The 22,345-nt window shown below is 42.5% G+C and overlaps 1 protein-coding gene across 1 annotated transcript in view; it reads left to right on the forward strand.

Annotated features, from left to right (window-relative positions):
- LOC138662522 (C-C motif chemokine 21b-like) overlaps positions 1-18,877 on the forward strand; it is a 93,278-nt gene extending 74,401 nt beyond the window's left edge. The window contains exons 2-4 of the mRNA XM_069748264.1: positions 2,706-2,826; positions 2,928-3,087; positions 17,702-18,877. Of these exons, the coding sequence (XP_069604365.1) occupies positions 2,706-2,826; positions 2,928-3,081 (275 nt within the window). The 3' untranslated portion in view covers positions 3,082-3,087; positions 17,702-18,877. The remainder of the gene's footprint in view (positions 1-2,705; positions 2,827-2,927; positions 3,088-17,701) is intronic.
- Positions 18,878-22,345: the final 3,468 nt, after the last annotated feature.

Here is a 22,345-nt window from a genome sequence, read left to right on the forward strand (position 1 = left end):
GTTTTTAGCCAGCTCTTTATTTTCTGCAACTCTTTCTCCTAGAACCTGCCGTCACACTGACCTAACGTCACCTTCTATTCGTACAGCTATAGACACAGACATTACACTCAGTGGATGGCTCTAATGCTAATGCTTCTGATTGGTCGCGTGGCGGTCACATGGGCGGCACGCGACCAATCAGAAGCCACGACGTCATTCCGCTCAAGGCGCTCATTTTGAACAAAGAAGCCTGCCGGATGCCGGTGGCTCGCGGTGATGTTCCAGGGGCCGCCGGAGAGGTGACTATAACAATATTTTTTATTTTAATTCTTTATTTTACACCTCCGATACCGATACCCGATACCACAAAAATATCGGATCTCGGTATCGGAATTCCGATACCGCAAGTATCGGCCGATACCCGATACTTGCGGTATCGGAATGCTCAGCACTAATAGTGATACATTGTAACAAACACACAGAGATAACATAAAAAAATTATCATAACAAATGACTGTACTTTGGATATGGAATTAGGTTGCTTTTCAGGTATTGGCCACCAGATGGCGCAGTAATTCCATAAGTGATACCGGCTATGTTCTGCTTAGTAGCCCAAATACCTATGAGCTGTGCATGACCAGGCGAGAGAAGATTCCAGTATTACCATTTGCCTCGTGTCTGTAGAAAGAATCCATTCTTTTATCCCTTTATATCATTAAGAAAATTGAATTTAGTAAAGATCTCATCTTTTTTTATTTTCATCTATCAACATTTTTTCCAAAAGACATATATACATATATATGTATTCTTTTAAATAAATGTATAAAAGCATTTGCGCTGCTATGATTTTTTTTATTTTTTTAAGGAGATGTGTCATTCGAAAAGCAATATTGGTCACTTTTCTATTTCGCCATAATACATCCGTCTTATCTTCTGTTTCTTTCATCAAAACTTTCAGGATTTCTGATTTTGCATCAAATTTTGTTACATGTCCCTTGGAAAAAAGAATACCATTTGAAAGTGTATAATGCTGCCAACCTCTTTTTTTTACACTGGGTTTCCTGCAGTGAAAAGTCAAAAACTACATATTTTAGGCAGCACGGTGGCTCAGTGGTTGGTACTGTAACCTTCCAGTGCTGGGGTCTTATGGTTCAAATGCAGGAAACATCTGCAAAGAGTTTGTATGTTCTCCCCGTGTTTGAGTGGGTTTCCTCCAGATTATCCAGTTTCTTCCCCACACTCCAAAGACATACTGATAGGGAATTTAGAATAGATTGTGAGCTCCAATGGGGACAGCGATGATAATGATGACATCTGTAAAGCGCTGTGGAATATGATGGCGCTATCTAAGAACAAAAAACAAATACAGCTCTGGCAAAAATTAAGAGACAACTGCAGAATGTTCAGTTTGTCTGGTTTTTCTCTTTATAGGTATATTTTTGAGTAAAATGTAAATTGTTCTTTTATTCTGTAAACTACTGACAACATGTCTCTGAAGTTCCAAGCAATAATTTTTGTATTTTTTTTTCTGAAAATGAGAAATGGTCAAAATAACAAAAAAAAAATGCATTGCTTGCCGACCTCAAATAATGCAAAAAAAGCAAACAAAAACAATTCCTAATCATTTAGAAGTCAATATTTTGTGGAATAACCATGATTTTTAATCACAGCTTTCATGCGTCTTGGCATGCTTTCACACTGTCTTTCACACTGCTTCTCGGTGAACTTTTGCCACTCCTGGTACAAAAATTAAAGCAGTTCTTTGTTTGATGTCTTGTGACTATCCATCTTCCTCTTGATTACATTCCAGAGGTTTTCAATGGGGTTCAGGTCTGGAGATTGGGCTGGCCATGAGAGGAATTTGATGTGGTGGTCCTTCATCCACACATGGATTGACCTAGCTGTGTGGCATGGCGCATTGTCCTGCTGGAAAAACCAGTCCTCAGAGTTGGGGAACATTGCCTGAGCAGAAGGAATCAACTGTTTTTCCAGGATAACCTTGTCTGTGGCTTGATTCATACATCCTTCGCAAAGATTTAACCTGCCCAATTCCAGCCTTGCTGAAGCTTCCCCAGATCAATACCTGGTCGTCTAATGGTTAGACGGAGACCTGGAGAGGCGTACAAGCCACAGTGTCTTGCATCTACTGTGAAATGTGGTGGAGGATCGGTGATGATCTGGGGATGATTCAGCAAGGATGGAATTGGACAGGTTGTTCTTTGCGAAGGACGTATGAATCAAGCCGCATACAAGGTTCTCCTGGAAAAAACAGCTCAGGCAATGTTCCCCAACACTGAGGACTGTTTTTTTCCAGTAGGACAATGCGCCATGCCACACAGCTAGGTCAATCAATGTGTGGATGAAGGACCACCACATCAAATCCCTGTCATGGGCAGCCCAATCTCCAGACCTGAACCCCATTGAAACCCTCTGGAATGTAATCAAGAAGATGATATATAGTGACAAGCCATCAAACAAAGAAGAACTGCTTACATTTTTGTAAAAATTCCAAAATGCTAACATGTCGAAACTAAAAGAATAGTATCGGTATGAACTACATTTTGTTCTGCAAAACGGCCAGTTATTTGACATTCAGAGGTTCTATCATTGGGGTCAAATGGTAACTTCTCTACAATGGCTGCCAACCAGGTGTGGGGTAATATATACTGTAACTCTTACATCATTACAGTGATTTCTTGGTTATTTTCCAATTTATTGCCTTTCAGGTGCCGGAGTGGCAGTGAAGGACTGCTGTCTACAGACAAGTGTCAAGAAGATCCCATTTGGTGCCATTAACGGGTATGAGATCCAGGCAAAGCATACAGGCTGCCCCATAGAAGCCGTGGTGTAAGTCACCCCCTATGTCGAACGAAGACCTTGTACACATTATATATAGAAGAGAGGGGAAATAAATATAATATCATGATGTTGCATTTGTTTTCTTGCAGGTTTCTGACAAATACCAATCCAGTCAAGAATCTATGTGCCACCCCTGGCATCTCATGGGTTAAAAAATGGGTAAAAAAACTGGAAAAGCGTAAAAAGGATACGGAGAAGAAAGAAAATAAAGCAAAGAAGTCGGTAAAACATGAGCTGGAATGAGCCAAGGTACAAACCTCAGATGGAGGAAAGTTTACTGTTTCTTGCCTCTGCACAGGGGATTTCTAGATCGGTAGAAGAAAAACAAAGCTTCAACCACTTAAAAAATATATTAAGAAATTCATCTGCTCTGAATTCTAGATACAAGTAGTTGTTGAAAAGGCTTGAAAATCAATTTAAGTGATGGTGTGAAAACTGACACTAGAGGGCGCCTACTGCATATTGTCATTTAGTTAAAAGGGGTTGTCCGTGACTTTTATATTGATGGTCTATAGTTAGGAAAGGTCATCAATATCTGATTGGTGGGGGTGAGAATTCTGTCCTCCATCAAAAGCAAAGGGATGAATCGGAAAGTAAGATAACAGGACCCCTAATGCATCCCTTCCCCCAGATGACAACCACTTCCACTAGAATTGCTGACTATTTCACCAGAAAATACCAGCAAATGCGGTGAACTTCAGGGTATGTTTCTGGAGCGCCTCCATGGGGCCATGGGGTACTCGGTACCGGGTCCTGCGGTTCACAGGGGGGTGTCACAGTGGCTGACCCGGTCCGTGGCCCTGGGACGTGCGTGTAAAAGGGAAATGCCTTTAAAGCAGAAATGTTCGTGACGCCACCTGTGGTTTTCAGTCAGGGTGACCAACGCTGCTTTAAGGGGTCTGCTGGGGTGATGTTACAGCAGCTAGATGGTATACCTTCCCACAGGTGAAGTACGTCCCCAGGACGTGTGTAGATGGTGGATGGTGAGAGGCGCAGTGAAGAACGAGGACACAAGGTTGCAGTCTCTTTACCTTTACTGAAGGCTTCAGCATCCACAGTCCAGAGCACTAGATCACAGGGCAGGCAGAGTCCGGCCGGTTTGGAAACAAGTCCAGAGTCCACTTATTCAGGTGGAAATCAGTAGCCTTCCTCTAGCACCGTGATGTAGTAGTCCCTTACTGCTGAGCCTCTCATAAGGTCCTCACAGATGTTGTAGATGTTATATCTCTCTCCCCCCAGATGGATAGGACAAACCCTTATGACCGGTGGCTTGAGGTGTTTTACAGGGACTCTATCATGCCCCAGCCTCTAAGGGGTGCCACCTTGCCTCCTGGGTGTAGGGGCGGGCAGGTAACGTGAAATTAGCTGTCCTGCCATCTCTGAAGTAAAGCGTAGAGATCCTTACTCCCTTGGTGTGCTGGCCACCGGATCTCTGCTCCTCAGAAGGAGGCAGGCTGCTCCTGGCTGATCTCCCTCTGATATCCTCTCCTTTGCTTTGCTGTCCTTCATGTTTGCTGCAATATGTTCTGCTTTCTATCCATCTGTTCCCTAGGAGCTGCAGCTCTTTAGGCTACACGGCTCCTATGCTTCCTTTCCCTCTGTCTTCCTGACAGGAACTGAACCTTTTCCCTCCAGTTCAGGATGTTCTTATAGGGGAGTTCACCTAAAACAGGCTTAGAGCTCCCCCTTCTGGTCTGGAGTGTGAACATGTTGCATGCATTGTGTTACCTGACAAAGAGTTCTCCTTCATTGCTTCCCAACGTAGCATCACTCTCCCCGAGAGGAAAGCAATACCATTGCGACGACCAGGACCCTGGGGCACCGCATTTCCACGCTAAGGATTCGTTCAGGATTTGCTGCAGATTGGACACTGTGTAGAACTGCAGCGTCCAATCCGCAGCGTCCAGATGTTACAGGATAGTGGAGGGAAGTTTATGTAACCGGACATGCGGTGCGTCTTTCCAGACTGCAGCATGTCTATTTATCTTGCGGAGATGCTCCATCTCCGCAAGATAAATAACACAGCCTATGAATATGATGCTGTGATTCTGGATGTGTTCAGTGAACACATGTGGAATCACCGCACATACAACAGGGGGCAGCGCTTTGGGCGGAGTGGAGTATCTGTGGAAACATAGCCTTAGGGATAGGGCTTACTTGCTTAATTTTACAGTTAGATATAAGAATCATTAGTTGCTTATGAACCGTTTGGACGATACAAGTGACAAATAGTGAGATTCATCCTTGACACCCTATACTTTATATGTTAAACCCAAGAATAGTCATGGAAACTAATACAATGTATCTATAACAAGGAGTGTTTGATTTCAATTATGGTGTCCAGCATTTGACAAATACCCTAGTGGAAATGAAACAGATCCAATTGCATCCATGGGACAAATACAGCTTGCAACAAAACTGATGATGGTTCTTATGCAGTTTTCCTGAACTCATTGTGGCTCTGGTGATGCATTCATGTACTAATGATGATTCTTGTGATGTATTCATGTAGTGATTGCAGTTCTGGTGATGTAATCATGTCCTGATGGTGGTTCTAGTGTCACATTCATGTAGTGAAAGTGGTTCTGTTTATGTATTCATGTACTGATGGTTGTTCTGGTGCTCTATTCATGTACTGATAGTGGTTCTGTCGACATTTCCAAGTGGTGATGGTGGTTTTGCATATTCATGTACTACATATGACCCTGGTAATGAATTCACGTAGTCATGGTGGTTCTGGTGAGATATTCATGTAGTGATAGTGGTTCTGGTGCTGTATTCATGTACTACTTATGGCTTTGATAATGTATTCATCACCACAACCATCATCAGTACATCAATGCAACAACAAAAGCATCATTAGTAGAGATGGGCGGACCCCTGAATGTTTGGGTCTGGTGGGTTCGGCTGTACAGTTAAAAAAAAAATTTGGATTCAGGTACCAGAACAGTACCCGGACCTGGGCCTGAACACGGACCCCATTCACTTGAATAGGAGACCCGAACATCCAGTGTTTGCCATACTGTCATGTGCATGACAGTGCGGCAAACACTGCTTCTGATCAGCTGTAAAATAAAAATGGGCGGACAGCACAGCACTCCTCCCATTTTTACAGACATCTGCAGGACCCCTGTGGGTCACTTCAGTAGACCTCCGGCTGCAATGTTAACTCATTGGCACCAAGCAGTAGCGTGGGGAGGGGGCCGATGACAAACTGGTAATTAAGCACTAGCAACATAACCATTTAAAATCCACTGTCACTGATTGTTTTAGGCAGATGCTGACTGTGTAACACAGCCGGTATCTGCTAGGTATGGTGAAGGTTCAGATTCTGAGCCTGCTCTGTACGCCATCTGCAACCGTATGACACTGATAAGAAAGTGATTTATAAAATCAGTAGTCCCTGGTGGTTCAGCAATAAGTAATGTCTCTGAATATAATGTCAGCAGACCATAGTGATACTATGGCAGGCAATGTAAACAACCCCATGTGACCCAGCGTAGAATACCCGATGCGTTAATACAGGCCACGCAATATATAACAGTGGCCACGCAGTATATAACACAGCCACGTACTATATAACACAGCCCATGCAGTATATAGCAGCCACGCAGTATATAACACAGGCGACATAGTATATAACACAGGCCACGCAGTATATAACACTGGCCACGTAATATATAGCACAGCCCACGCAGTATATAGCAGCCACGTAGTATATAACACTGCCCACGCAGTATATAGCAGCCACGTAGTATATAACACTGCCCACGCAGCATATAACAGTGGCCACGTAATATAAAGCACAGCTCACGCAGTATATAGCACAGCCCACGGAGTATATAACACTGCTATGTAGTATATAGCAGCCACATGGTATCTAACAGCCCACGTAGTATACAGCAGTGTGGGCACCATATCCCTGTTAAAAAAATAATTAAAATAAAAAATAGTTATATACTCACCCCTGGGATCCACCGAAGCTCCAGTGATACGCGCGCGGCTGCCGCCATCTTCCGTTCCCAGGATTCATTGCGAAATTACCCAGATGACTTAGTGGTTTCGCGAGACCGCTAAGTCTTCTGGGTAATTTCGTAATGCATTGCCAGGAATGCAAGATGGCGGCAGGCGCGAGCGCATTGTCGGATGACGGAGGGTGAGAATAGCAGGTTTTTTGCTTTTTTATTATTTTTAACATTAGATCTTTTTACTATTGATGCCGCATAGGCAGCATCAATGGTAAAAAGTTGGGGACACACAGGGTTAATAGCAGCGGTTTCGGAGTGCGTTACCCGCGGCATAACGTGGTCCGTTACCGCCGGCATTAACCCTGTGTGAGCGGTGACTGGAGGGGAGTATGCGTGCGCCGGGCACTGACTGCAGGGAGGAAGGAGCGGCCATTTTCTTCCGGACTGTGCCCGTCGCTGATTGGTCGTGGCTGTTTTGCCGCGACCAATCAGCGACTTGGATTTCCATGACAGACAGAGGCCGCGATGAATGAATATCCATGACAGACAGACAGAAAGACAGACAGAAAGACAGATGGAAGTGACCCTTAGACAATTATATAGTAGATGAGCAAAAACTATTTTCAATTTAATAACACCCTGGGGGTCTCCAGGAACCACGATTTCAAATGATTAATCCCGTTTATCTTTACCTGCTTTGTAAAACACTACTGATTGCTGCACGGGCAAGATTTTTGATTTGACTTTAGGTCTGTTTCCAGAATAGAAAATGCTAAACTTTCCATACAAGGGGAAATCCATTTAAAGAGCATCTAACAATAAGTCTGACATTGGTTGCAATGAAGCTATTGCCTAAATACCACAACAATCATCATAGTGGGCGCATGTCTAAGAAACCCCCCTCATACAGCGTGAGTCAAAAGACAGTGTCCTATTATATTATAAATATAAATAACACATTTTAGTGAAAATCATTTATGTGGGGAACATTTATACATAGGGAAAAATATAAATATAATAACACTGATTTCAGTGAAGAACATTGAACCTATTATAATACTTTCCTCTATGCACTAAATATAACTACTATACTACAGTCTCTATGTCCAAGCATTTAACTATAGTAATACTGCCCTAATGTACTTGAAAATCACCGAAGATCAAGAATATAACTACTATAATACTCTCCCTTAAGATCAAGAAAATAACCACCACATACTCCAACTCCCCCTCAACTAACACCAGGGCAGGAGGATCAACGGATGGAACCACAGGCACCACGTATCTCCGCAATAACCACCTATGGAACACATTATGGATGGCAAAAGAAGCAGGAAGGGCCAAACGAAATGACACAGGATTGATAACCTCAGAAATCTTATACGGACCAATGAAACGAGGCTTAAACTTAGGAGAGGAAACCTTCATAGGAACATAACGAGACGACAACCAAACCAAATCCCCAACACGAAGTCAGGGACCCACACAGCGCCGGCGGTTAGCGAAACGTTGAGCCTTCTCCTGGGACAATGTCAAATTGCCCACCACATGAGTCCAAATCTGCTGCAACCTATCCACCACAGTATCTACACCAGGACAGTCTGAAGACTCAACTTTCCCTGAAGAGAAACGAGGATGGAAACCAGGATTGCAGAAAAACGGCGAAACCAAAGTAGCCGAGCTGGCCCGATTATTAAGGGCGAACTCAGCCAATGGCAAAAAGGACACCCAATCATCCTGATCAGCAGAAACAAGGCATCTCAGATATGTTTCCAAAGTTTGATTAGTTCGTTCGGTTTGGCCATTTGTCTGAGGATGGAAAGCCGAGGAAAAAGACAAATCAATGCCCATCCTAGCACAAAAGGATTGCCAAAACCTTGAAACAAACTGGGAACCTCTGTCAGAAACGATGTTCTCCGGGATACCATGTAAACGAACCACATGCTGGAAAAATAATGGCACCAAATCAGAGGAGGAAGGCAATTTAGACAAAGGTACCAAATGGACCATCTTAGAAAAGCGATCACAAACCACCCAAATGACCGACATCTTTTGAGAGACAGGGAGATCCGAAATAAAATCCATAGAAATATGCGTCCAGGGCCTCTTCGGGACCGGCAAGGGCAAAAGCAACCCACTGGCACGAGAACAGCAGGGCTTAGCCCGAGCACAAGTCCCACAGGACTGCACAAAAGAACGCACATCCCGCGACAAAGACGGCCACCAGAAGGATCTAGCCACCAAATCTCTGGTTTTTTTAATAAAAAAAAAAAAAAAAATAATAAAAAAAAAAAAAAAAAAAAAAAAAAGGTTCCTCGCATCATGTTCTCATACACTTTATGCAGTATTAGCCCTCTGTGTCTGTACTGTTACATACTTAGGCAGTTAACTGGTTCATGCAGCTTTACATGAACACCCGAGCCTTACACTATGGCCGGTCCGAATAACTAAAGCAATTGTTACCATCCACCTCTCGTGTCTCCCCTTTTCCCCATAGTTTGTAAGCTTGCGAGCAGGGCCCTCACTCCTCCTGGTATCTGTTTTGAACTGTATTTCTGTTATGCTGTAATGTTTATTGTCTGTACAAGTCCCCTCTATAATTTGTAAAGCGCTGCGGAATATGTTGGCGCTATATAAATAAAATTATTATTATTATTATTATTATTACCAAAGATTCCAGGATGCCCAGCCAACACTGAACAATGAATCTCAGAGATAACTCTACTAGTCCATCTATCAGGGACAAACAGTTTCTCCGCTGGGCAACGGTCAGGTCTATCAGCTTGAAATTTTTGCAGCACCCGCCGCAAATCAGGGGAGATGGCAGACAAAATTACCCCCTCTTTGAGAATACCCGCCGGCTCAGGAACACCCGGAGAGTCAGGCACAAAACTTCTTGACAGGGCATCAGCCTTCACATTCTTAGAGCCCGGAAGGTACGAAACCACAAAATCAAAACGGGAGAATAATAACGACCATCGAGCCTGTCTCGGATTCAACCGTTTGGCAGACTCAAGATAAGTCAAATTCTTGTGATCTGTCAAGACACGCGATGCTTGGCTCCTTCCAGCCAATGACGCCACTCCTCGAATGCCCACTTCATGGCCAACAATTTACGATTACCAACATCATAGTTACACTCAGCAGGCGAAAACTTTCTAGAAAAGAAAGCACATGGCTTCATCACCGAGCCATCAGAACTTCTTTGCGACAAAACAGCCTCTGCTCCAATCTCAGAAGCATCAACCTCAACCTGAAACGGAAGCGAAACATCTGGCTGGCACAACACAGGGGCAGAAGAAAAACGACGCTTCAACTCCTGAAAAGCCTCTACAGCCGCAGAAGACCAATTGACCACATCAGCACCCTTCTTGGTCAAATCAGTCAACGGTTTAGCAACAGTAGAAAAATTAGCGATGAAGCGCCGATAAAAATTAGCAAAGCCCAGGAACTATTGCAGGCTCTTCACAGATGTCGGCTGAGTCCAATCGTAAATGGCCTGGACTTTAACAGGGTCCATCTCGATAGTAGAAGGGGAAAAAATGAACCCCAAAAATGAAACCTTCTGAACTCCAAAGAGACACTTTGACCCCTTCACAAACAAGGAATTCGCATGAAGGACCTGGAACACCATTCTGACCTGCTTCACATGAGACTCCCAATCATCCGAAAAGACCAAAATATCATCCAAATACATCAGGAATTTATCCAGGTACTCTCGGAAGATGTCATGCATAAAGGACTGAAATACTGATGGAGCATTGGAAAGCCCGAATGGCATAACCAGGTACTCAAAATGGCCCTCGGGCGTATTAAATGCTGTTTTCCATTCATCGCCTTGTTTAATACACACAAGATTATACGCCCCTCGAAGATCTATCTTGGTGAACCAACTAGCCCCTTTAATACGAGCAAACAAATCAGACAGCAACGGCAAAGGATACTGAAATTTGACTGTAATTTTATTAAGAAGGCGGTAATCAATACAAGGTCTCAAAGAACCATCCTTCTTGGACACAAAAAAAAAACCCTGCTCCTAACGGTGATGACGACGGGCGAATATGGCCTTTCTCCAAGGATTCCTTTATATAACTCCGCATAGCGGCGTGTTCTGGCACAGATAAATTGAACAATCGGCCCTTAGGAAACTTACTACCAGGAATCAAATTAATTGCACAATCGCAATCCCTATGAGGAGGTAGGGCACTGGCTTTGGGCTCATCAAATACATCCCGATAATCCGACAAAAACTCTGGAACTTCAGAAGGAGTGGAAGACGAAATAGGCAAAAATGGAACATCACCATGTACCCCCTGGCAACCCCAGCTGGACACAGACATACAGTTAGGGCCAGAAATATTTGGACAGTGACACAATTTTCGCGAGTTGGGCTCTGCATGCCACCACATTGGATTTGAAATGAAACCTCTACAACAGAATTCAAGTGCAGATTGTAACGTTTAATTTGAAGGGTTGAACAAAAATATCTGATAGAAAATGTAGGAATTGTACACATTTCTTTACAAACTCTCCACATTTTAGGAGGTCAAAAGTAATTGGACAAATAAACATAACCCAAACAAAATATTTTTATTTTCAATATTTTGTTGCAAATCCTTTGGAGGCAATCACTGCCTTAAGTCTGGAACCCATGGACATCACCAAACGCTGGGTTTCCTCCTTCTTAATGCTTTGCCAGGCCTTTACAGCCGCAGCCTTCAGGTTTTGCTTGTTTGTGGGTCTTTCCGTCTTAAGTCTGGATTTGAGCAAGTGAAATGCATGCTCAATTGGGTTTAGATCTGGAGATTGACTTGGCCATTGCAGAATGTTTCACTTATTGGCACTCATGAACTCCTGGGTAGCTTTGGATGTATGCTTGGGGTCATTGTCCATCTGTACTATGAAGCGCCGTCCAATCAACTTTGCAGCATTTGGCTGAATCTGGGCTGAAAGTATATCCCGGTACACTTCAGAATTCATCCGGCTACTCTTGTCTGCTCTTATGTCATCAATAAACACAAGTGACCCAGTGCCATTGAAAGCCATGTATGCCCATGCCATCACGTTGCCTCCACCATGTTTTACAGAGGATATGGTGTGCCTTGGATCATGTGCCATTCCCTTTCTTCTCCAAACTTTTTTCTTCCCATCATTCTGGTACAGGTTGATCTTTGTCTCATCTGTCCATAGAATACTTTTCCAGAGCTGAGCTGGCTTCTTGAGGTGTTTTTCTGCAAATTTAACTCTGGCCTGTCTATTTTTGGTATTGATGAATGGTTTGCATCTAGATGTGAACCCTTTGTATTTACTGTCATGGAGTCTTCTCTTTACTGTTGACTTAGAGACAGATACACCTACTTCACTGAGAGTGTTCTGGACTTCAGTTGATGTTGTGAACGGGTTCTTCTTCACCAAATTAAGTATGCGGCGATCATCCACCACTGTTGTCATCCGTGGACGCCCAGGCCTTTTTGAGTTCCCAAGCTCACCAGTCAATTCCTTTTTTCTCAGAATGTACCCAACTGTTGATTTTGCTACTCCAAGCATGTCTGCTATCTCTCTGATGGATTTTTTCTTTTTTTTCAGCCTCAGGATGTTCTGCTTCACCTCAATTGAGAGTTCCTTTGACCGCATGTTGTCTGCTCACAGCAACAGCTTCCAAATGCAAAACCACACACCTGGAATCCACCCCTGACCTTTTAACTACTTCATTGATTACAGGTTAACGAGGGAGACGCCTTCAGAGTTAATTGCAGCCCTTAGAGTCCATTGTCCGATTACTTTTGGTCCCTTGAAAAAGAGGACGCTATGCATTACAGAGCTATGATTCCTAAACCCTTTCTCCGATTTGGATGTGGAAACTATCATATTGCAGCTGGGAGTGTGCACTTTCAGCCCATATTATATATATAATTGTATTTCTGAACATGTTTTTGTAAACAGCTAAAACAAAACTTGTGTCACTGTCCAAATATTTCTGGCCCTAACTGTAGATTTCCAGTCCAATACTGGATTATGAACCTGTAGCCATGGCAACCCCAAAACGACCACATCATGCAGATTATGCAACACCAGAAAGCGAATATCCTCCTGATGTGCAGGAGCCATGCACATGGTCAATTGGGTCCAATACTGAGGCTTATTCTTGGCCAAAGGCGTAGCATCAATTCCTCTCAATGGAATAGGATACTGCAAGGGCTCCAAGAAAAAACCACAGCGCCTAGCATACTCCAAGTCCATCAAATTCAGGGCAGCGCCTGAATCCACAAATGCCATAACAGAATAGGATGACAAAGAACAAATCAGAGTAACAGACAATAGAAATTTAGACTGTACCGTACCAATGGTGGCAGACCTAGCGAACCGCTTAGTGCGCTTAGGACAATCGGAGATAGCATGAGTGGAATCACCACAGTAAAAACATAGCCCATTCCGACGTCTGTGTTCTTACCGTTCAGCTCTGGTCAAAGTCCTATCACATTGCATAGGTTCAGGCCCATGCTCAGATAGTACCGCCAAATGGTGCACAGCTTTACGCTCACGCAAGCGTCGATCGATCTGAATGGCCAAGCACATAGACTCATTCAGACCAGCAGGCATGGGAAACCCCACCATGACATCCTTAAGGGCTTCAGAGAGACCCTTTCTGAAGATTGCTGCCAGGGCACATTCATTCCACTGAGTGAGCACAGACCACTTTCTAAACTTCTGACAATATATCTCCGCCTCATCCTGACCCTGACACAGAGCCAGCAAGATTTTCTCTGCCTGATCCACTGAATTAGGTTCGTCATAAAGCAATCCAAGCGCCAGAAAAAACGCATCAACATCACGCAATGCCGGATCTCCTGGCGCAAGGGAAAATGCCCAGTCTTGAGGGTCACCACGTAACAAAGAAATAATGATCTTTACTTGTTGAACAGGGTTACCTGAGGAGCGAGGTTTCAAGGCAAGAAACAATTTACAATTATTTTTGAAATTCAAGAACTTAGATCTATCACCAAAAAACAAATCAGGAATTGGAATCCTAGGCTCTGACATCGGATTCTGAACCACAAAATCTTGAATGTTTTGTATCCTTGTAGTGAGATTATCCATCCAAGAGGACAGACCTTGAATGTCCATGTTTACACCAGTGTCCTGAACCATCCAGAGGTAAAGGGGAAAATAGAGACAAAACACACTGCAAAGAAAAAAAAAATGGTCTCAGAACTTCTCTTACCCCTCTATTGAGATGCATTAGTACTTTGGGCCACCTGTACTGTTATGACATGGTGGTCAGGACAATAATGGACATGGTGGTTAAGAGCACACGGAATGACCTGATAGTTACTGATAATAAGGACGAGCTCTGGGACGTGGGAACTCTGCTGACCGCAATCCCTAAACCTATCAAACACACTAGAAATAGCCGTGGATTGCGCCTAACGCTCCCTATGCAACTCGGCACAGCCTAAGAAACTAGCTAGCCCTGAAGATAGAAAAATAAAGGCTAGCTTGCCTCAGAGAAATTCCCCAAAGGAAAAGGCAGCCCCCCACATATAATGACTGTGAGTAAAGATGAAAATACAAACACAGAGATGAAATAGATTTAGCAAAGTGAGGCCCGACTTACTGAACAGACCGAGGATAGGAAAGGTTACTTTGCGGTCAGCACAAAAACCTACAAAAAGACCACGCAGAGGGCGCAAAAAGACCCTCCGCACCGACTCACGGTGTGGAGGCGCTCCCTCTGCGTCCCAGAGCTTCCAGCAAGCAAGACAACAAATTAAATAGCAAGCTGGACAGAAAAATAGCAAACCAAAGAAATACAAGCTGGAACTTAGCTTCTGATGGGAAGACAGGTCACAAGAACGATCCAGTAGAGAACTAGACCAATACTGGAACATTGACAGGTGGCATGGAGCAAAGATCTAAGAGGAGTTAAATAGAGCAGCTAACGAATTAACCTCATCACCTGTGAAACTCAGAAACACCCACCAGAGGAAGTCCATGGACAGAACCAGCCGAAGTACCATTCATGACCACAGGAGGGAGCCCGACAACAGAATTCACAACAGTATATAGTGCAGTCCACGTAGTATATAACACAGCCCATGTAGTATATAGCACAGCACACGTAGTATATATCAAAATCCACATAGTATATTGTACAGTCCATGTAGTATATAGCACAGCCATGTAGTATATAGCACAGGGACAACCCACATAGTGTATAGCACAGTCACGTAGTATATTGCAGCCATGTAGTATATAACACTGCCTACATAGTATATAGCACAGTTCACGTGGTATATAGCACAATCCACATCGTATATAGTACAGTCCACGTAGTATATAACACAGCTCACATGGTGTACAGCACAGTCCACGTAGTGTACAGCACAATCCACGTAGTATATAGCACACTGCATGTAGTATATATCACAGCTACGTAGTATATGTTACAGACATAGCCCACATAGTGTATAGCACAGCCACGTAGTATATAGCAGCCACGTAGTATATACCACAGCCACGGAGTATATAACACAGCCCACATAGTATATAGCACAGCCTATGTAGTATATAGCACAGCCCACTTAGTATATAGCACAGGCACAGGCCACTTAGTATATAGCACAGCCACGTAGTATATAGCACAGCCACATAGTATATAGCACAGCCCACATAGTATATAGCACAGTCCACGTGGTATATAGCACAGTCCATGTAGTATATAGCACAATCCACATAGTATATAGTACAGTCCACGTAGTAAATAACACAGCTCACATGGTGTATAGCACAGTCCACTTAGTGTACAGCACAATCCACATAGTATATAGCACACTGCATGTAGTATATAGCACAGCTACGTAGTATATATTACAGACATAGCCCACGTAGTGTATAGCACAGCCACGTAGTATATAGCAGCCATGTAGTATATAGCACAACCCATGTAGTATATAGTAGTGTGGACACCATATCCCTGTTAAAAAATAATTAAAATAAAAAATAGTTATATACTCACCTTCCGGCGGCCCTCGGATCCAGCCCTGGAGTTAGCGATGCTCTCGCGAGGTGCATTCCCAGTGATGCTTTGCGGCAATAACCCGTGATGACGTAGCAGTCTCACGTGATCCAATGTCATCTGGGGTCATTTCGCAAAGCATTACTGAGATCGGAGCTGCTGAGAGCATCGCGAGGATGGGGAAGGCTTCGGGGCCACCGAAAGGTGAGAATAGCACCATTTTTTTTTAATATTATTTTTAATATTATATCTTTTTACTATTGATGCTGCATTGGTCGCTGATTGGTCGCGGCCAGCCAGCAACGCGGGATTTCCGCTACAGACAAACAGACGGAAATGGACCTTAGACGATTATATATATAGATAATATTGCCCCTATGTACACGAATATAAGTACTATATTACTGCTCCTATGTACAAGAATATAACTACTATAATACTGCTCCTATGTACAAGAATATAACTACTATAATACTGCCCCTATGTACAAGAATATAACTACTATAATACTGCCCCTATGTACAAGAATATAACTACTATGATACTGTCTCTTATGTACAAGAATATAACTACTATAATAATTCCCCTATGTACAAGAATATAACTACTATAATACTGCCTCTTATGTACAAGACATTAACTACTAGGGTTGAGCGACTTTTCTTTTTATAGGATCAGGTCGGGTTTCACGAAACTCGACTTTTTCAAAAGTCGGGTCGAGTGAAATCGGCCGATCCTATAGAAAAGTCGGGGTCGGGGTCGGCCGAAACACGAAACCCAATGCAGTGCATTGGGTTTCTAATGGTTCCCAGGGTCTGAAGGAGAGGAAACTCTCCTTCAGGCCCTGGGATCCATATTTAAGTGTAAAATAAAGAATCAAAATAAAAAAATATTGATATACTCACCCTCGGACGCGCCCTGGTTCTTACCGGCAACCTTCCTTCCTAAGAATGAGCGCCTGAAGGACCTTCGATGACGTCGCGGCTTGTGATTGGTCGCGTGAGCGGTCACATGGGCGTCACACGACCAATCACAAGCCACGACGTTATCTAAGGTCCTTCAGGCGCTGATTCTTAGGAAGGAAGGCTGCGGGTTAGAACCAGGGCGCGTCCCAGGGTGAGTATATACCTATTAGGAATATACTCACCCTCGGACGCGCCCTCGGACGCTTCCTTCCTAAGAATTAGCGCCAGAAGGACCTTCGATGACGTCGCGGCTGGTGATTGGTCGCGTGACGCCCATGTGACCGCTCACGCGACCAATCACAAGCCGCGACGTCATCGAAGGCCCTTCAGGCGCTCATTCTTAGGAAGGAAGGCTGCCGGTGAGAACCAGGGCGCGTCCAAGGGTGAGTATATCAATATTTTTTTATTTTTATTCTTTATTTTACACTTAAATATGAATTACGATACTGATTCCCGATATCTTAAACATATCAGGAATCGGTATCGGAATTCCGATTCCAGATCAGAAGATCGCTGACCTCATGGCCGACCCCACACAGGGGTCGGGTCGGGTTTCATGAAACCCGACTTTGCCAAAAGTCGGCGACTTCTGAATCTGGCCGACCCGTTTCGCTCAACCCTATTAATTACTATCATACTGCCCTATGTACAAGAATATAACTACTATTATACTGCTCCTATGTACAAGAATATGACTACTATAATACTGCACCTATGTACAAGAATATAACTACTATTATACTGCTCCTATGTACAAGAATTTAACTACTATAATACTGCTCCTATGTACAAGAATATAATATTTCAGTCTAAAATCTGCTTGTCATTTTATTCATTTCTTTTTTTAATCATAATAGTATGTGCTCTGAAAATTCCTGTGGAATTGATTAGTGCCTTTTGTTTTTTTCTCATAGATAATGATGCCTTCATCTGTTCTTCTTGTGAATGGTCAAGCCAGGAAACAACGGACGGAAATGAGTTACACATTCCTCACCGCATATTGTACCCTGATATGAAAGTTTCTAAAATGATGGCTCATAAAGAGGCAGATATATTATACATATCTCCCTCATCATCATCATCATATTTTCTATTTCCGCATTCGTATCTATGCACAGAATTGATTCCATATAGAACTTAACTATCTTCTGCAGTTACATATTCAGCCTTGACCTGTGGTGAAAAAGGAGCAATATACTCAGTGTGATGACTATGTGTATAAAGACAAGAGTTATATTTTTGTATATCAATCCTGTTAGATCTATACAACATATAGTAAACCTGTATTAAAACTGCAGTAATTGAGAATTTTATTCTAAAATGCTTATTCTATATGTCCAGTTAGGAGATGTGGGCATGATAAATAGAAGCTCTAAGCTCAGAATTCCCTTATGAGTCAAAGGTGTTAAGTAGAAGTTCATCCATTTTTATTCTGCTATTTGCTTAAATGCTGGTATATGGTAAGAAATAGTTAAAATCAAATGACTAAAGATGATCAAATGACTAAAAATGATCAAATCAAATGTAAGTAAAATTTTATTAAATTTGCAGGTCCAAATGAATTTGAGCAATTTGCAATTCGATTTGGGCAAATCTAAAAAAAAAATAACCATTTTTTTCTACATTGAGAGTAGATTTTATCAGTCACAGATGACTCACATGACCTCGGCGTGACCATTAGGGCTTCTCAGTAATGATTTGAAGCTATCTTATTAAATGGTCTAGCACAGCCTATCATGGCCTGTATAAAAGCCAAGTTAGGGAATGCAGTAGATATTTCATAGTGATTTTAGATAGTGAGAATTTGTCAAAGCTAACAGCTCCGCAAAGTCCTAAAATATAGTTAGACAAATATTTCAAGTAGTTGAATAATGGCATCAGTGATGAATATGAAAAAAGTAGTCTGGGAACAATACAGTGGTTCAAATGACAGGGGGAGAAAAATAGGAAAGGTTCTAGCAGCAGTAACAAGCTCAATGTGATAATCAGTGATATGATGTAGCTGGCCTATGGCTTATTGCATTTGCCTTCAAAGTACACATTTATCTTCTTCATTCTTCATGCACTAGAAAGCAACAACAAGACAGCACAAAAAAATAAAATCTGAAATCAATATCAGACAATGTGCGTGCTTGTTACAAGTTACATTATGTTTGCATTTCTTATGCTATCATTTTTTGTGAAGGGGTAGCTGGATGGAACACTTTTTTTTATTAAAGATACAAAGGAAAATTTCCAAAAATACAGGCATTAAAGTGTGACTGTCTATCTCACAAAGGGTGTGAGTTGCAAGCAATTGTTTTTTGTACATCTGTTCTTTTAGTCAAATTTTACACCTGTACACACAACGCCAATACAGTAGACTTTTTGGGTCATATACATTCTTAGCATTTGTTAAGATGACAGTTTGAAAAAAAGTAGACATTTAACTGTACTTGTCTGATTTACACACTTGTTTTACTAGTAGTGATGAGCGAATATGCTCGTTACTCGAGATTTCCCGAGCACGCTCGGGTGTCCTCCGAGTATTTTTTAATGCTCAGAGATTTAGTTTTCATCACCACAGCTGAATGGTTAACATCTGTTAGCCAGCATAAGTACATGTGGGGGTTGCCTGGTTACTAGGGAATCCCCACAAGTAATCAAGCTGGCAAGCAGATGTAAATCATTCAGCTGCGGTGAGGAAAACTAAATCTCTGAGTACTTACAAATACTCGGAGGACACCCTAGCGTGCTTGGGAAATCTCCAGTAACGAGTATATTCGCTCATCACTATTTACTAGTCCAATTTGATAACCATACTATCCACACCAATACTGTGGCATACCACCTCCTTTTGCTTTCTATACATGTACCTGCCTACCTAGTATTTTTTATTCTGTGTTTTTTGGCAATGGTTGGATATTTGGGGTTCAAAAGACTGTAAAAAATAATTGTAGTGTTGTTCAAAATGTACGATAAAAGAAAAAGTGGCAATTGATGGGGTAGTGTAAAAGAAGCAAAACTCATACTATAACTAAGAATATGTGAGCCGCTAACAGCAGCAGAAGCTCCAACACCACAATTGGCCTCCTTTGCCTCCAGCAAGCATTTTAATGTGAAGGATGAGAAGGGCGGTATGGAATATACGGCGCATCTCAGTCCAGAATATTGATGTTACCTCTAACAGCGACACCATCAGTTTGAGTCAGTATTCTGAATAGAATGGCCTGCCTGATCACAAATAACTAGGAGTGATCATTTTTGATCTATCAGTGTGTTATTATATAGACTGTTGGTTACTACTGGGATATCCCATTTTTATGTCAAGGTCATTTTGACATTACTAAGTCTGTTTGCTTTAAAGAGAATGAAAGGGATGGGCTACAGTCCTGGGAGATCTCAGAGTTTTCAGTCAATTGGAGTATCTGTGATTTGCATTGATCATATTAAAAAAAATAAAAAATTTGCCAAACCAGGTGAAATTTTGCTCAACTATGAAACTGACCAATAACATGATTGAGAAATTATCTTTTTGTGTCCTAAAGGGTGCTATATCAGCTTTTATCACTAGAGGTGACTAGGGTTAATCACTTAGGTCTAAACTACATAGTGAATTGTACAAAAATATCACATATCACTCATTTTCCAGTTAAGCTAAAGGATGCATAAATTATCAGGGGCATTTGCATATGCTCTGACGGAGGGTCGGTCTGTTGTATACGTGCTTCCTTCCATATCTTTCACTTAATGAAAAGAATGTGATGCAGCTTGGAAGATCCCTGTCAGATGTGAAAAATGATAAGAAATGTGAATTTTTTATTAATAAGGCAGATAAAAATGTGAACTGTGGGTTTGTTTTATTTTTTTCAATTTTATAATTTTCAATTTAATTCACTGGGGTAAATTCAGAGTTAATGTTGAAGGGTCCTTTGTTTAGGACCCTCAGGTATGAGTCAGATTGAAGAGTGAAGCTAAGAAGAGTCATTCCGGTGGATTCCGCAAATCCATACATTATGTGGACAATCCAGTTATTTCAGAGCGCTGTACATGTAGGGAAACAGCTTATTGACAAACGGAATGGGATCAACTAGGTGTCAATTTATTTTTATATATCTAGGAGGAGTAACAGAGGAATTGTACAATTCAGATTTCTGATAAAGTATAATTCAGAATTGTAATTTTATAAAGAATACAAATACTTGGTACTATATACTTGTCAGACAAGCTAAAGGGATCATCTGAATACATGTATTACTGATCCACAAGATAGGAGATAAATGTTTGATTGCTGGGGATCTAGCCACTTGGCATTCAATACACTGCGGGTCTAAAAGTCCCCTTTTTGCATGGAGCAGTAGTAGACATGCATGGCAAATGCTCTATTCACCTATAAGGGAATCACTTCTTAGGCCGGGGTCACACTTGGGAGTGCAATGCAAGAAACTCGCACGAGACTCTCGCATCTATACCCGTCACTGCCACCGGCACTCAGGACCGGAGTGTGCGGCTACATGTATTTCTATGCAGCTGAATTCTCCTTTCCCGAGTGCTGGCGGCAGTGCCGGGTATTGACGCGAGAGACTCGTGTGAGTTTCTCGCATTGCACTCGCAAGTGTGACCCCGGCCTTAGGACTGTTATGTGCCATGGTTGCCAGACAACTAGTGATCATACAATTATTACCTTTCTTGTGGATTGGTACCCCTTTTGCATCAATGTTATTGCTCCAGTGAATCTACAATGTACAAAAATAAACAAATAAATAAATGCAATAAATCTTCATTAAAAAAAATCTCTTCCCAATTTGTGTATACAGCTCATATGCAGACCTATGTGTCTTTACGATTACGGAATGAAATCAAACCCTGTACGATCTGCACTGCAGTCATATGTTAGGCTAGTTTCACACTAGCGTTCGGCAGGGCTGCGGATGGCAGCCTTCTTCCTCCGTTAGGCTCCGCCCACTGTCACGCCTCTTCCTTCAACTCCACCTACGTCTGCATGCGTGCTGCGTACCCTATCTTTATCATTGGGTGTGCAGGCCATGCAGATGTATGCAGATGCCTCTGCATGGGTCGTTTTGACTCTGCGCTGACCTACGTCGAATGAACTTGTTGCATTTTATTGCGGTCAGCGCCGCATCAAAACGACGCATACGGAGGCATCCTCATACATCCGCATGGCCTGCATGCCCAAAGTTAAAGGTATGGCATGCACGCAGGACGCATACAGACGTAGGCAGAGCGGAAGGAAGAGGTGCGGCAGTGGGTGGGGCTTAACGGAGGAAGAAGGCTGCCAACCGCAGCCCTGCCGAGCGCTAGTGTGAAACCAGCCTTACTCCACAACCGCACATTATACAACAGTATGAGGCCAATGGAGGAGAATATAACTCATGATTGCGAGTATATACTACACAACCCTCCATCCTCCTACTGATAGAAAAAATCTCGTAAATGGTGACATGGATGTCAAGATATATAGATTGTGAGCTCATATGATTCTTGTAAGATCAATCTGATGTTTTACATATTTTTATAGCTTAGCCTAGTTTTGTTCCTGTTAAGCTGACACGAATTCT

Source organism: Ranitomeya imitator, chromosome 1 (assembly GCF_032444005.1).
Source record: "Ranitomeya imitator isolate aRanImi1 chromosome 1, aRanImi1.pri, whole genome shotgun sequence".
NCBI classification, from domain to species: Eukaryota; Metazoa; Chordata; class Amphibia; order Anura; family Dendrobatidae; genus Ranitomeya; species Ranitomeya imitator.